The sequence below is a fragment of the Pristis pectinata genome, chromosome 2 (assembly GCF_009764475.1).
Source record: "Pristis pectinata isolate sPriPec2 chromosome 2, sPriPec2.1.pri, whole genome shotgun sequence".
Taxonomy (NCBI): Eukaryota; Metazoa; Chordata; class Chondrichthyes; order Rhinopristiformes; family Pristidae; genus Pristis; species Pristis pectinata.
In genome coordinates this window covers 141,451,267-141,465,244 of record NC_067406.1, presented here as the reverse complement: position 1 = coordinate 141,465,244, position 13,978 = coordinate 141,451,267, and the positions used below count along the sequence as shown (strand labels likewise).

The following is a 13,978-nucleotide window of genomic DNA, read 5'->3' as shown; positions in this document are numbered from 1 at the left end:
GATTCTACTCTTTGACATTTTGGAAACCATGAATAAATTGTTAATTTTGAGATATATTGTGGCCTCTTGCTGTTGGAATCTGCAGAAAGGATGAAGAATAAAACTAAAATTAAATGGAAAATTACCCTAGGCATCATATGTCTTAACTGCTTACTGCCCCTCTGATAGTTTGTCTTAAAAATAGATGGTTCTGTTCTGCTTGCAAGGTTGGAAAATTTACAGCAGGCAAGGTAAAGTTTTAACTTTATTTTCTATTAAGCTTACATATATAAAAATGCAACGATAATGTTGCCTATGCAAAGCTAGTGCAGCAGTCTGGAGCTGAAACAGTCACTTGGCGAGTTTCAGGAGAGCATATGGTGATGAGGGATGATTATTCTCCCAAGAAGTCTGTGGATGCTCCATCATGCAATACCTTGAAGCCTGAATCAATAGACTTTTTTTAGACATTAATGAAATCAAATGATATGAGGCTGGGGTGGGACAGTGGTATAGGAGTAGACATGATTCTTAAGGGAATTGCAGAGCTAATTGTGGCAGCGACCTACATCTCCCCTTTCTTATGTAATATCGGCTGACACATTCCACCAGAGTGGGGTCCAATGACTTAAGGATGGATGCCAGGAAGAAGGGTGTGGTAGGTTTGGTAACTTTTTTCCATTTTTTTGAGGCTTTTACAGTTGAGAAAATTGGCCATTATCAAATGGGAAATGTGGCAACTAACTGATTCCTTGAAATAAAACTGAACAAAGCTGGAAATATACAGATCGGAGATGATCTGCGAAGAGAAAGACTTTGTTCAGGTTGGTGACTTCATTAGAATTCTAACTTAGAATAATTGGTTCTTTGGTCAGCTCAGCTGCACAGTGGTTAGTGCTGCTGCCACATAGAATATAGAACAGCACAGTACAGACCCTTTGGCCCATGATGTTGTGCTGACCTAGATAAACCTATTACCTCCTACACAGCCCATAACCCTCCATTTTTCTTACATCCAGGTGCCTATCTAAGAGTCTCTCAAATTTCCCTCTTGCATCAGCCTCTACCACCACCCCTGGCAGTGTGTTCGAGGCACCCACCTTTCTCTGGGTGAAAAACCTACCTCTGACACCTCCACTCATCTTAAACAGATATCCTCTGGTATTGGCCATTGCTGCCCTGGGAAAAAGGTGCTGGCTGTCCACTCTATCTATGCCCCTCATAATCTTAAACACCTCTATCAAGTTGCCTCTCATCCTATGCTCCAAATAGAAAAGCTCAACCTGTTCTCTGATCCAGGCAGCATCCTGGCAAATCTCCTCTGCACCTTTGCATTGCTCCTTTGCGTTGAGGTAGTACAGGTAAAAACAATAACAGTACAGAGTAAAGTGTCACAGCTACAGAGAAAGTGCAGTGCAATAAGGTGCAAGGTCTATACAACCACTTATAAGGGTTCCCTTATACGATGAGATGGACTCTGACCTCACGATCTACCTTGTTGTGACCTTGCACCTTATTGCACTGCACTTTCTCTGTAGCTGTGACACTTTACTCCGTACTGTTATTGTTTTTACCTGTACTACCTCAATGCACTCTGTACTAACTCAATGTAACTGCACTGTGTAATGAATTGACCCGTACGATCGGTATGCAAGACAAGCTTTTCACTGTACCTTGGTACAAGTGACAATAATAAACCAATACCAATACCTGCCCTAAAGCTTCCCCATCCTTCCTATAGTGAGGCAACTAGAACTGAACACAGTAGGTGCGGTAAGCCTGAATTTGTTTTTATTCATAGCTCCAAGAACTTGAGTTCAAACCTTGGGTGCAAACTGGATGGAGTTTGCATATTTGCACTGTGACTGTGTGGGCTTTCCTAAGTGCTCCATTTTCCTCCCGCATCCCAAAGACGTGATGGTAGGTTAAGTGGCTACAGTCACCAACCCACATTAGGGGCAATTTGCAGAATGGGAGGAGGTTTAATGGTGATGTGAGAGGGAAGATATGATTAGTGTTGATGGGTGCTTGATGGTTGGCATGGGAGTCGTGGGCTGAAGGACCTGTTTCCATAGCTCCATGACTTGAATGCCTAATTGTCACTAAGAAAATATTACACTGAAGATCAGAATGAAACATTCTCATGGCTACAATTTGTTTAAAACACCGTTATTATGATAAAATTTAAGACTGTGTCAGACACACATTTGGGAAAAAAACATGGGTTTATTAGGAAGAGTCACCATGGCTTTGTGTGGGGCAGGTCTTGTTTTACAAACTTGATTGAATTGTTTGAGGATGTGACGAAGGTGATTAATGAGGGTAGGGCAGCGGATGGACTTTGAGGTCACTCATGGTGAGCTGATTCAGAAGATTAAGATACCTGGGATCTACGGTGACTTGTTAGATTGGATTTAAAACCGGCAGAAAGTGGTGGTGGAGGGGTGATTCTGACTGGAGGTCTGTGACCAGTAGTGTTCCGCAGGGATCAGTGCCAGGACCTCTGTTGTTTGTGATATATATAAATCTTGGATGAAAATGTAAATAGGCTGCAGATGACATAAGTTTACAGACAACATAAAAATTGGTGGATTTGTGGATAGTGAAGGTGGTCATCAAAGGGTACAGCAGGATTTTGATCAGTTGTAGATGGGGCAGAGAAATAGCTGATGGAAGTGTTGCACTTTGGGAGGTCAAATGTACAGTAAATATACAGTAAATGGCAGGACCCTGAGGAGTATTGATGCACAATGGGATCTTGGGGTCCAAGTCCATAGCTCCCTGAAAATGGTAACACAAGTAGATAGAGTGGTAATGAACTTACCATGCCATATGCCTTCATCAGTCAGGGCATTGAGGATAACAGTCATGAAGCATGTTGCAGCTATACAAAACTTTGGTTAGGTTGCATTTGGAATATTGTGTGCCGTTCTGGTTCCCCATTTCAGACAGGATGTGGAGGCTTTGGAGAGGATACAGAGGATCACCAGGATGCTGAATTAGAGGGTATGAGCTATCAGGAGAGGTTGGACAAATTTGGGTTGTTTTCTCCAGAGCATCAGAGGCTGAGGGGAGACCTTATAGAGGTTTATAAAATTATGAGGCATAGATAGGGTAGACCGTCAGAGTCCTTTCCCCGATGTAGAAATGTCAAATACTAGAGAACATGGCTTTAAATTGAGAGAGTTTAAAGGAAATTTTCTTTTTTTACACAGAGTGGTGGGTGCCTGGAACGGACTGCCAGGGGAGGGGTGGAAACAGACAAAAAAGGGGTGTTTAAGAGGCATTTAGACAGGCATGTGAACATGCAGCGAATGGAGAGATATGGATCATGTGCAGGCAGATAGGTTTAGTTTAATTTGACATCATGGTTGCAAGACATCATGTGCCATACTGTTCTATGACTGGTGTGACGTCTGAAATTCTGTAAGATTGGCACGTTTTATTTTAAACCCTTTATTCACTTTAAACCCTTAGCAAATGATGCAACTTCCAATAATTGCTGGTTTGTCATTGGAAAAATGTTGGTAGTGTAATTTAAAAATATTCTTCATGGAACAGTTCCTCATACAATTAGCATTGCTTTTATAAAATTTACCGATGCCAGGATACAACATTTGGAGGTCTGTATGTACTGAGAGCCACTTGCCATAGTGATTAATTCTAACATACATTAATTTAATTTAAATTGGTACAATTTTCTGCTGAAGTAGAAGTGCTTTACACTTTGGGAATCTTTTTCATGTTAATGGGTGGCCAAGCATTCTAAGGCCCACCACTCTGACAAGCCCTTTATCTCTTATTAACCACTCTTTCAAAATTGATTGTGTAGAGCACTTTATGGACAATAAGTTATTTTAATGATGAAAAGTTATTTGCTCATTAATTTTGATGGATTGAAGGCATTTTTAAATTTACTTGCTGGCCCATTTTAATAAACTGCCAGCAGACATTTGTCAAAGAGACATGTAAAAACAGAAATGATTAAGTCACACTACTACATGAAAATACTTGACTTTATGATATATGCCTCTAATTTTAATGCCATTGAGAGTATTAATAAAGCTATTTCAATGCCACTGTACACCATTTGGTTCCCCAGATATTTACCATGTTAATCTCAATGTTTCAATGCATTTTGTGTACCAGTTTCTGAAAACATTGTTTTCCCCAGAGGGAGAGGGGAGGCAAGTAAATGATAAATGAAAACAGGAGCAAGTTTTCTTTGGTAGAAGCATTCTACATTTCCATTGAAGAATAAAATAGGACCTGGGGTGTTGGTTAGTGGAGTGGGAGGTAAATGAGGATGAAATAAACTATCACCTTCCTTTCATTGGTACCTGACTTGAAAGCTATCAGTTTGGTCTAAGCTCACTGCTCCCTGTCTGAAAGATGTTCATAAATCGTCATCTTGGGGCATTTCACTATATTAAGGGCCATGTGCAAATCCTAGGCTCTCCATGGAATGCTAACAAAATTGGCCACCAAATCACATAATCGAGGACAAGTGACCTGAAGCCTGGACAGAGGTAAAGGAATTTATATTGGTGGCAGCAGCAGCTGAACAGAAGGCCTGGCACAGGTGCACAATGCAAGCTCAATTGGGTATACTGATACCAAAGATGCTCTATTTTTTGAGTGCTAGCAAACAAGTAGGATTTCTGCCCTGGTTCTCTCAATCTCCCAATTGTGTCAGCAAATGATAAGTTGAAATGCTGCAGAGTGGAAAAAGCTGGTCATGTCACTTCTGCGTTTGCACTCAGTCGTTTGATGGGTGAAATAATCAGTAGTGTTCCTGTCAACATCCAAACCGATTCATCATCTTGACACCGGGTATGTGGAGAAATCCAGGGAGGGAAGCAATTGGAGGGGTCACAATGTGAGAGTAAAAGAAAAGCAGCAAGTGGTTTATCCACTCTGCATCACTTTCCTGCCCAGCCAATGTATAACCAGGCAAGAGTTTCAGTAAAGGGACATCATGTCACCCGGGTGGAGATGCATTTCAGTCAAAACCAATATTACAATCATCCAAAACACACACTTGCAAAGGGCCATGATTTTGAGCGGACGACAGACATACATGGGAAATATGATAGAGTGTGAGATCTTCACACAAGGTCCTTCCAATACATAGACATCCCAAGTGAAATTCATAATCAAATCTCACACTTAAAACAACACAGACGGTTGGGAATTCAAGATTTAATTTATTAATTCTAGGTACCATGATTTTACACCATTAACAGCCAATATCTGGTTACCTGGGAAGGACTGATGAAGCACACTAGTATTTTCTAATCTTTGTGGCTTTTAGAAGTATTAAGAATGGAGCAAGCTTCAACATCTGAATCTAAAGGAAAACCCAGGTTTAATTTCTGCATCCTGCATCGTCCCCACATCAGTAGCATATATCACCGCCTGTGATAGCTGTGCATTTTTTTTCCTATAAACATTGTCACTTTGTTATTTTACTACAACATGCAAGTTCTAACACATTGTTTCAGGCAACAAGGGACATCAAGTGAACATGGAATGACAACTGGCTACTTTTTTTTTCTTTAAAAACCACAGCTTATGGCTGAAAGTACTTGGTCCCAGTTTATTTTTTTTTTGTCAAGACTGGACCAATCTAATGCATGCACAAGTGAGAAGCAAGGGTGCTGCAGGAGCAGTTCACAGCAGACGAAGGTGACCCAGTGACAAGACGCTGAAGAACAGGCAAGTTGGGAACAAATCTCAGCTTTCTATAACCAGTCTTTGCTCCGTCACTAATGCCTGTTGGGCTACAAGTTTATTCTCATGGCGACGAAGCTTTGACACAATCTCTTTGAAAGGCATATCTTGCGCCTCCTTCTTAAGTTGTTCTGAAACAAAAAACCCAAATGTCCTGATTTACAGTCAATAATTACAAATTGCTGAAGTTATGCATATAAGGAGCAACAAACAATCTACTGGAGGAACTTAGCGGGTCACGCAGCAGCTGTGGGGGGGGGGGGGGGGGGTGGGGGAAAGGAATTGTTGATGTTTCGGGTCGAAACCCTGCATCAGGGCTGAGAGGAGAGGTGGCCACTATAAAGAGGAGAGGGGGAGTGATGCAGGAGGTCATGGTAACATTAAAGCTCTGCAATAATTTTCACTTTATTTTCTTCATTGTAGATAGGTCAAAATTTATAACAGGGGAAAGTAAATATGTGAAATCCTCAACCAATATGGGAAAATAAAATTTCTGGATGCAGAGAATTCCAGAACAATAAAAAAAACTGAGCCTCAGTGTCCTGAACATTACAAATGATGAGGTAAGCAAGTATACAGAGATGCAAAACTAGAGCTCTTAGTAACACCATAAGTTGCATTGATATCTAATAAAATTAACTAGAAATAGCAATAATCTTGTCTGTTTAATAAAATACGCTTCTAGGAGCAAGATCATGTCATAGGTCTTGTTCAACAGTAAAATCAATATCACTGATATGACAGGCAGATGATTAACAGTGAACAATTAAAAATGCAGGAAGTCATTGTACAAATACTGTAATTGTGGATGTATCAGCACCAACCACTGTTTCACTCTCAAACTTGTGCCCAATAACCTCGCAAGTCAGTATCCAATGTCAGGATTTGTGTACAAAATCAAGCAAAAATCAATGCTAATTATACTTTTGTATGGTGTAAATTTTAAAATTCCAAAAGGAGCCATAAATGATGGGAGTTAATCTTTGGGAACTGGGTTAAAAGAAGTGCTGAATTTAACAGATTTAATAAAGATCTTTGGAGATGTTCTAGCAGCCCTTTAATTTTAACTGAACATTGTAATTCTGCTGTGTGACAGTGTCAGGCAGACTAACTCCTCCAAAACAATATCAATGACATTCACATCTTCCCTCTTCACACCCCTTTAAACAATGTTAACTGCTTTGATGATTAATGCGATAGTGATGTGGCTTAATAAACATCCAGATGTAGAAATAAAGTGTTATAAATATTTGGCACCTAACTGACATCTGGCCAATCCAAAATTGGATTGTATGACAAGTGAATTGTAGCACTGTGTGAAAAGCAGCCCAGCCTGTTATTAGTTTAGTTTGAACAGACATTCACATCAAGTACAAGAAATGTTATTAACATATCTGGTACAATGGCCCACTAAGTATAATGACTACACATCCAGCCACTGCTAACTGCATAGTTCTGTAAATGGACCCAAGAGGAGGCGACCAATATCGTGAGCAGTTAGTTCTGGTTTAAAATAAACAAAGAAAATGCTCAGCAGGTCAGGCAGCATCTGTGGAAAGTGAAACAGTTAGTGTTTCTGGTCCAGGATCCTTCATTAGGACTGGGAAAGAGAAAAGACAAATTAATTTTAGGGAGCAGAAAAGGTGGGGGAAGGATGGAATATCTCTGATAGGGTGACATCAGATGACTTAATGCTTAGATCAGATAAAGCTTCTTTGTCTATGTTACTCATGCTCTGCAGGCTGCACTGTACAACAAAGGGAAAAACTGAGCCAAAGATGACAGGCAGAAATGGCCAGCTCTGATACAGACAGAAAGAGCAAACTACATAAATCTGGAGAATTCAATATCGAATCCTGAAGCTGCAATGTGCCCAGATGAAGTGTTGTTCCTCAAACTTTTTTGGGCCTCGCTCTACCAGTGCAGGAGGCCACTGACAAAGGTCAAGAGTAGGAGTGGGACAGCGAGTTGAACGTGGCAGGCAACAGAAAGCTCAGGGCCAGTCCAGCAGATTGAACGCACAAGCTCTGCAAAGCAATCATTCTATCTCTGCTTGGTTTCACAATTCCAGTTTAAGCCAGCCTGAGCCTCTAAAAGGTGAAACACAGAGGTTAAGACAGCAGCTTTCCTGGGAATCCATGAAATTTCATTGCTCTTACACCATTCTTCAACAAGACGTTGGTGGGAAACTTGGAGTAGAAATTGATGGGTGCACTCAATGAAATGCTTGGTGCAATGGTAAGCCTGCCTGAAAGCCCCGTGTTCACATCAAGGAGCACAGAGAAGCTCTGTTGCTACCAACCTGACACTGAATTTCGCAGAGCTGTAGACGCACTGTATTAGCTGCATTATTTTTAGACAATGCTATGCATTTCACAGAAATTATGGATGGTTCATCAGCTACTTACCTGATCCCATTATAGTACAAATCATTATCATTGAGTTGTACTTGATTTCAGGAGCACTGATATCATCAGAAAGCAGCTTGTGTAAAATTTGCACAAGTTTAGCATTTGCCAGATCCTGCTCAGCTATACCTATCAGAGAAAATAACAAAACATGTCAAAACTGGGCATTAGAAACAAAATGTGCTTTTAAATTGTAAGCATTTTTATTAGACACAAATCAAACTGACGACTATTAAGATGCACACACAATAAATCCTTGTCTACAACATGGTAACTCCAATTGTGTATGTCTCTGCAATGGAGAACCACTAGCTTTGTGCTTGGCTTGAATCCAAGACCTTCTGATTCAAAGGATGCTACCATCTGTGACTTGCACATCTGACCATAACATGAAAGCAAAAGGAGTGCGAGAACAACAATTAAGCTTAAAATGAGGGCTTTAGATCTAATGGCAAATAAGAAAAATTACTCACAAAACTACATTCTTAAGGAATTTTTTAAAAAATCCAGGAAAACCGTGGAACAACCATTGCTCAACGCTAATAGTATATAACGTAAAGAGGCTAATAATGTTGCCAAAAACAAAAGTAAGGCTTGAGGTTTTGTTTTATTTCAGTAATGAATGACAAAAAGAACAAGTAAACTTGCAAGAGAGAAAAAGATGGATTATAGGAGCTACTGTGCAATTGGATCCATAAAAGTATAGTGGAGAGAGAAATTTAATGGGGAATAAGGACTTGGCAGGGACAGTAAGCAATTAGGAAAGCAAATACAGTACAAATACAGGATATTTGCCTTAGAGGCACTGTAACGAAGGTTTGCTGGACAGAATCCTGGAATATGGGAGTGGTCTTTTGATGGAGCACAGTAGGCAAGGCCTTTATCATATATTTTAAAAGAATAAGGTAATCTCATTGAAACATTTATTAAAGGTGTGAAAGGGCAGATTACGGGAGAAGTGGGAGGGAGTTCCTGCTAGTGGGCTGAGCATCTTAGAATAAGGGTCACCATTTAAAATGAGGAGAAATTTCTTCTTTTGAAGGATTATAATCTTTAGAAATTCTAGGTGGCACAATGTTCCTACTCTGGTGGTTTTGTATTTTGTTTGTAAATGCAGTAATTTTGAGAGACTGTGAGGTGGAAGAAATAGCTACAGAATCTTTACACCTACAACATTATGGATCAGAAAGCAACAGGGAACATTGCTCACCAGTGTGAGCCACCATTTTCCCTACATTGCAAGTTACTGTTCTTTCTGATGCTGTTAGGAGAAGCAGCAAGTGGAGAACTACACCAGGATATAAGCAGTCTAAAGGTAGACAGGTTTAATTATTTCTAAAATTGTAATTATCAGAAGATACTTCCTTTTGGGAGAACTCCATTAGTTTAAATGGAAAAAAAGCAGCTTTTGCTCCTTTCCTTGTACATTGCAACATTTCTAAGCAATACCTAACTCGATATCCAGACAAGCACTTTTGAAAACATCAGTCAAAACAAAAGTAACATGTTTTACCTCCTCTCTAACTCTTGCTGCATAAGAAAATAAGGCGGATGTAGAGTCTGCTCCACCATTCCCCAAGTTCATGGCAGATCTGATCATTAGCCCTTCCTATCCAAATCCCTAAACCCTTTTCTGCTACAGGTTAAAAATCTATACATCTTAGCCTTGAATGTGCATAATAACTCAGTATCTGCGGTTCTTGCCTGTCAAACCCATGGAAATTGCTAGAAGTTGTTCAACTACAAATGATTATCATCAGCTAGCTAAGCTGAGAGACCACGTTTCATAATCAGTCTGAACACTGAAGTGAGTTAAGCAATTCCACCAAGGGGAACAATAGACCAACTGGATCTTGCTTTACCCCCTGCAGAGGCATAATTTCAGAAGGGGAGACTACAATGGCTATTGAAAATCCTTGACAATAGAGGTGTACAAGATGATTATAGATTGAGTGGACACCCAGAGACTTTTTCCCAGGGCAGAAATGGCTAACACGAAGGGACATAATTTTAAGATGATCAGAGGAAAGCACAGGGGGATATCAGAGGCAAGCTTTTTTTTTTACACAGAGAGTGGTGGGTGCGTGGAACTCACTGCCGGCAGAGGTTGTGGGGGCAGATACATTAGGGACATTTAAGAGCCTCTCAGATAGGTACATGGATGACAGAAAAATGGAGAGGTATGTAGGAACGAATGGTTAGATTGATCTTAGAGTAGGTTAAAAGGTCAGCACAACGTCGTGGGCTGAAGGGACTGTACTGTGCTGTAATGTTCTATGTTCTAATATTGAATCTCCTTGGTCCAAGACCAATGAAATTAACCATGATTCTGCCAATGCAGCAGAAGTTAACTAGCTCAATATGAGGGGGGAATGAATTTGAGCACTGCTTTACTAGTGGTTGGACTGTGTTCTCATTAATTAAACTGATGCAGCAGCTGATCCTCATAGTTTACAAATCCTGATTTCTTAATCTTGACAAGGAAGGACCAGAACATCAGACTATACACAACCTGGAGTCTTTATAGTACACATTAATTAGGTTATGATCCTTTCATCACTTGGTAATTTAAGGCCTAAAATGAAACTGTTCAAATCAGTTAAATAAATCTGAATGTTATATGTGAACTAGTATTAACTTATTCAGTGATATTAAAGATAAATTGCAATGCATTAAACTTCCACCTTTGGGAATAATCAACCAATTATGTATCATACATATATTAGTATATAAACAAATGTGTTCCAAAAACAGGTATGTTTTCTTTCTCATAGTCTGTGCAAAGTTTACCAATGAAGAGTTGAAAACCAAAGTGGGAATGAAAGATGAAAAAACCTTCAGTGATTAAGCATGTCTGTATTAATTTCTTAGTGGGAAATATGAAGTAAAAAGTTTGTACTTGTCAGTTGCAACAATAGTGAAGGTGGACTTTTAAGTCAGAACATACTGAAACGCAATGGATGTTAAAATTGAAACTACACTTAATATTTTAAAAGGTGAGAAAACTAAGTGATGGACCAAGACCAACAATGCAACACAACACCAAGGCTGGAACTAGTGGGCAAGATAAATGAATACATGCACAAAGCTACACTGGAACCTGCAGTCTTCTAGACAGAGGCTTGATTTCAGAACTTTGGTATTTCTAGTATTGAGATTGACTTGGTATCCTACAAATATATTCTTGTACTGCAGGGCCTGTAGTTGCTTTTCTCTTCCAGCCATCTCTTTGGCAGATATGGATACTGTCTTCTAACAGAAAACTTCACTGTCCTGAGAGTTTCCATGAAACTTAATGGAAGTTGCAACAAGATGCTTGATATAATCCTTCCAATTTTATCTGCTCACCACTCACCAAGTTCCAGAGCAGCAATCAGTCCTAGAGCAACAAGAGCTTCATTCTGCATTATAACATGTTCACTTGTTGCCATAGTGACCAGATGCTTAACACCACCACTTTGAACAATCGTCTTGACAACATCCTTATAAAGTAAGGAAGATAGAAAATGAAACAGCAGTTAGCATTGAAGAGCACTAAATACGAATATACCAAAATCAAACCTTAGCAAGGCACTAAAGTAGCTTGAAATTTTTGAGAGGAGAAATGCATAACATTCATTGTTTAGTAGCTTTTGTTTCATTTTCAATGGCGAGGCCATAAAATTCTTGAAATATTTTTTTAAGAATTCAGTACATTTTCAACACTTTCATCTCAGTTTTATATTTTTTTTAACCAGACTATTACAATCACTGAAAATACTGTACTGATTCAAAGCTCAATCATCACTGAATTATTTTAATTTAGCTACTTTCAAATTTGTTCCATCAGAGAATTGTTGATTCAATTTAGTTTTTTCTTGTCCCATAAGTTTTCTAAGTGTTCATTTTAACCATTCTACATCCATTTCTCCTCACCCCTTGTCTATTTTGATTCAACATCGAGCTATTCGCTCAGGATTGTACCTGGAACTATTCTAATATCTTGAGCAGATTTCTGCATTTACGGCTCAAGGATGTCACTTTTAGGAATCACTGGTCACGAAAACATACCTTTGATTTGCTGTGCCTAATAAGTGCAGATAGCAGCCTGTTTGATTCGCCCATGACACCTGCGTGGTCCTTTGCATCGCACCATTCTACCAAACGTTCGACCAGTTTAATATTCTTACCCAGCTTTTCAGCTGCTTCAGCTGCAGTAGGATATGCACACAAAGAGAATTAGATCATGCAGGAGACTGCTTCAGAAAACTGTTCCATAAATCACCAGCAGTTTCTAAGCTGTTTTTAAGCTGTATTACACTGAGTCACAAACCAGATTCAGCACTGGAACTGCTCTGCTTAAGCCTGGCACACAACCTAAAATGGGTACTCCAGTCGTTATTTTAAATATGACACAGGTGCTGTATTTGAATCAATTTTATTTTACCTCACTACTGCCAGCACGATTAGAAAGAAAAAAAAAGTCAAGAACTAAAAATCTGGATTTCTATTATTGATAGACACTCAAATCTGCTTTGGTAGGGTAGTAGGGTTAACACTTGCATCAGTTCAGAAGTACCAAGACAGCAAACGGAGATGGTATTTCACAATAACTTAATTGATATCATAAAAATGCCATTACTGTCCATACTCCGAAAGCCTGCTTTTACATAATGTTGATAAACGTATTGTGACAGTTCATAAGCATAAAAAAGGATAATGAGCCAAAGGAAGAGAAATTAGTAGGACAACTGCTGTCCCTATTTTTCAATGACAGGTGGTGGCTGACAGCCTTATTGTGGAAAAGAATTCAGGCAACAGACTTTTCGATGAGCCAAAGTTCACAGAGGATGAGAGACTGGCCAGGTGGTTTTGTCTGAAAGATAAATACTGGCCTGGGCATCAATGATAAGCTTCCCTCTCATCTGATACCCAGGGTTCATACAAATTCACTTATTCAGTGTGTGTGGAAAGCCGCATTTTGCATGGACTGACAGAGATAAATTTAAAAAAATATTTTGTTTAGGCTAAGTTCCAACACCCAAGGATTCTCCAATCTTTTGTATTTTTATTTCAGTTTTTAAATTATTTAAGAGCAAAGAACTTGTAATGCGAGGTTTATTGTAACTGGGCTTGAAGTTTAACCACACAAATCTTGCAAATTTCTATTGCCTATGCACTCCACTAAGTAGCAGCTTATTCTGGAGAATGGCTGTAAGCCGTTGTGATTTCATGCAGGGGCAACAGATGAGCATCAGCAGGCCCCATGAGGTTTGATTTAAATCTGATCCTGTTTATGTAAGCTCTCCATCAGAACTTTCCATAAGAATCCTAAGTGACTTTTCTCCTTATCACAAGGAGACCGGCTTCTTGGATGAAATTATCTCTAAACAAACCTCAGAAGGGAGAGAGAAAAATCAGGAAACAACAGATCAGTTGACCGGACACTGGCAGGCAAAACTATGGAATCTTATTAGGTGATGACTTGGCACTATAAAAATGATAGAATGTTTCCCCTGGCTGAGGGTCTGGAACCTTGCGTTAGAATCTCAAAAGAAGTCCACCATTCAGGACAGAGAGGAGAAGAATTTCTTTAACCAGAGGGTAGTGAATCCTTGGAAATTTGTACCCAAGAGGGCTGTGGAGTCTCAATCATTAACTATATTCAAGAGAGAGATCAATACTTTCGAATATGAAATAAATCAAGGGATATAGGTTATTGCAGGAATGTGGCACAGTGGCAAAGGATGAGCTATGATCATTGAATGTTAGAGCATGCATGAAGGGCTGAATGACCTAACCCTTCTTTTACATAGAACATTACAGCACAGTACAGGCCATTCAGCCCACGATGTTGTGCCAACATTTTGTCCTGCTCT

General features: G+C 39.5%; 1 protein-coding gene across 2 annotated transcripts in view; it reads right to left on the bottom strand.

Annotated features, from left to right (window-relative positions):
* Nucleotides 1-5,166: 5,166 nt before the first annotated feature.
* Nucleotides 5,167-13,978, bottom strand: part of rap1gds1 (RAP1, GTP-GDP dissociation stimulator 1) — a 56,235-nt gene continuing 47,423 nt past the window's right edge. For both annotated transcript variants that reach the window (XM_052010274.1, XM_052010275.1), the window contains 4 exons: nucleotides 12,171-12,310; nucleotides 11,476-11,602; nucleotides 8,121-8,249; nucleotides 5,167-5,843 (listed from right to left, as the gene is read on the bottom strand). In XM_052010274.1, coding sequence (XP_051866234.1) covers nucleotides 5,716-5,843; nucleotides 8,121-8,249; nucleotides 11,476-11,602; nucleotides 12,171-12,310 — 524 coding nt within the window. In that variant the 3' untranslated portion in view covers nucleotides 5,167-5,715. The remainder of the gene's footprint in view (nucleotides 5,844-8,120; nucleotides 8,250-11,475; nucleotides 11,603-12,170; nucleotides 12,311-13,978) is intronic.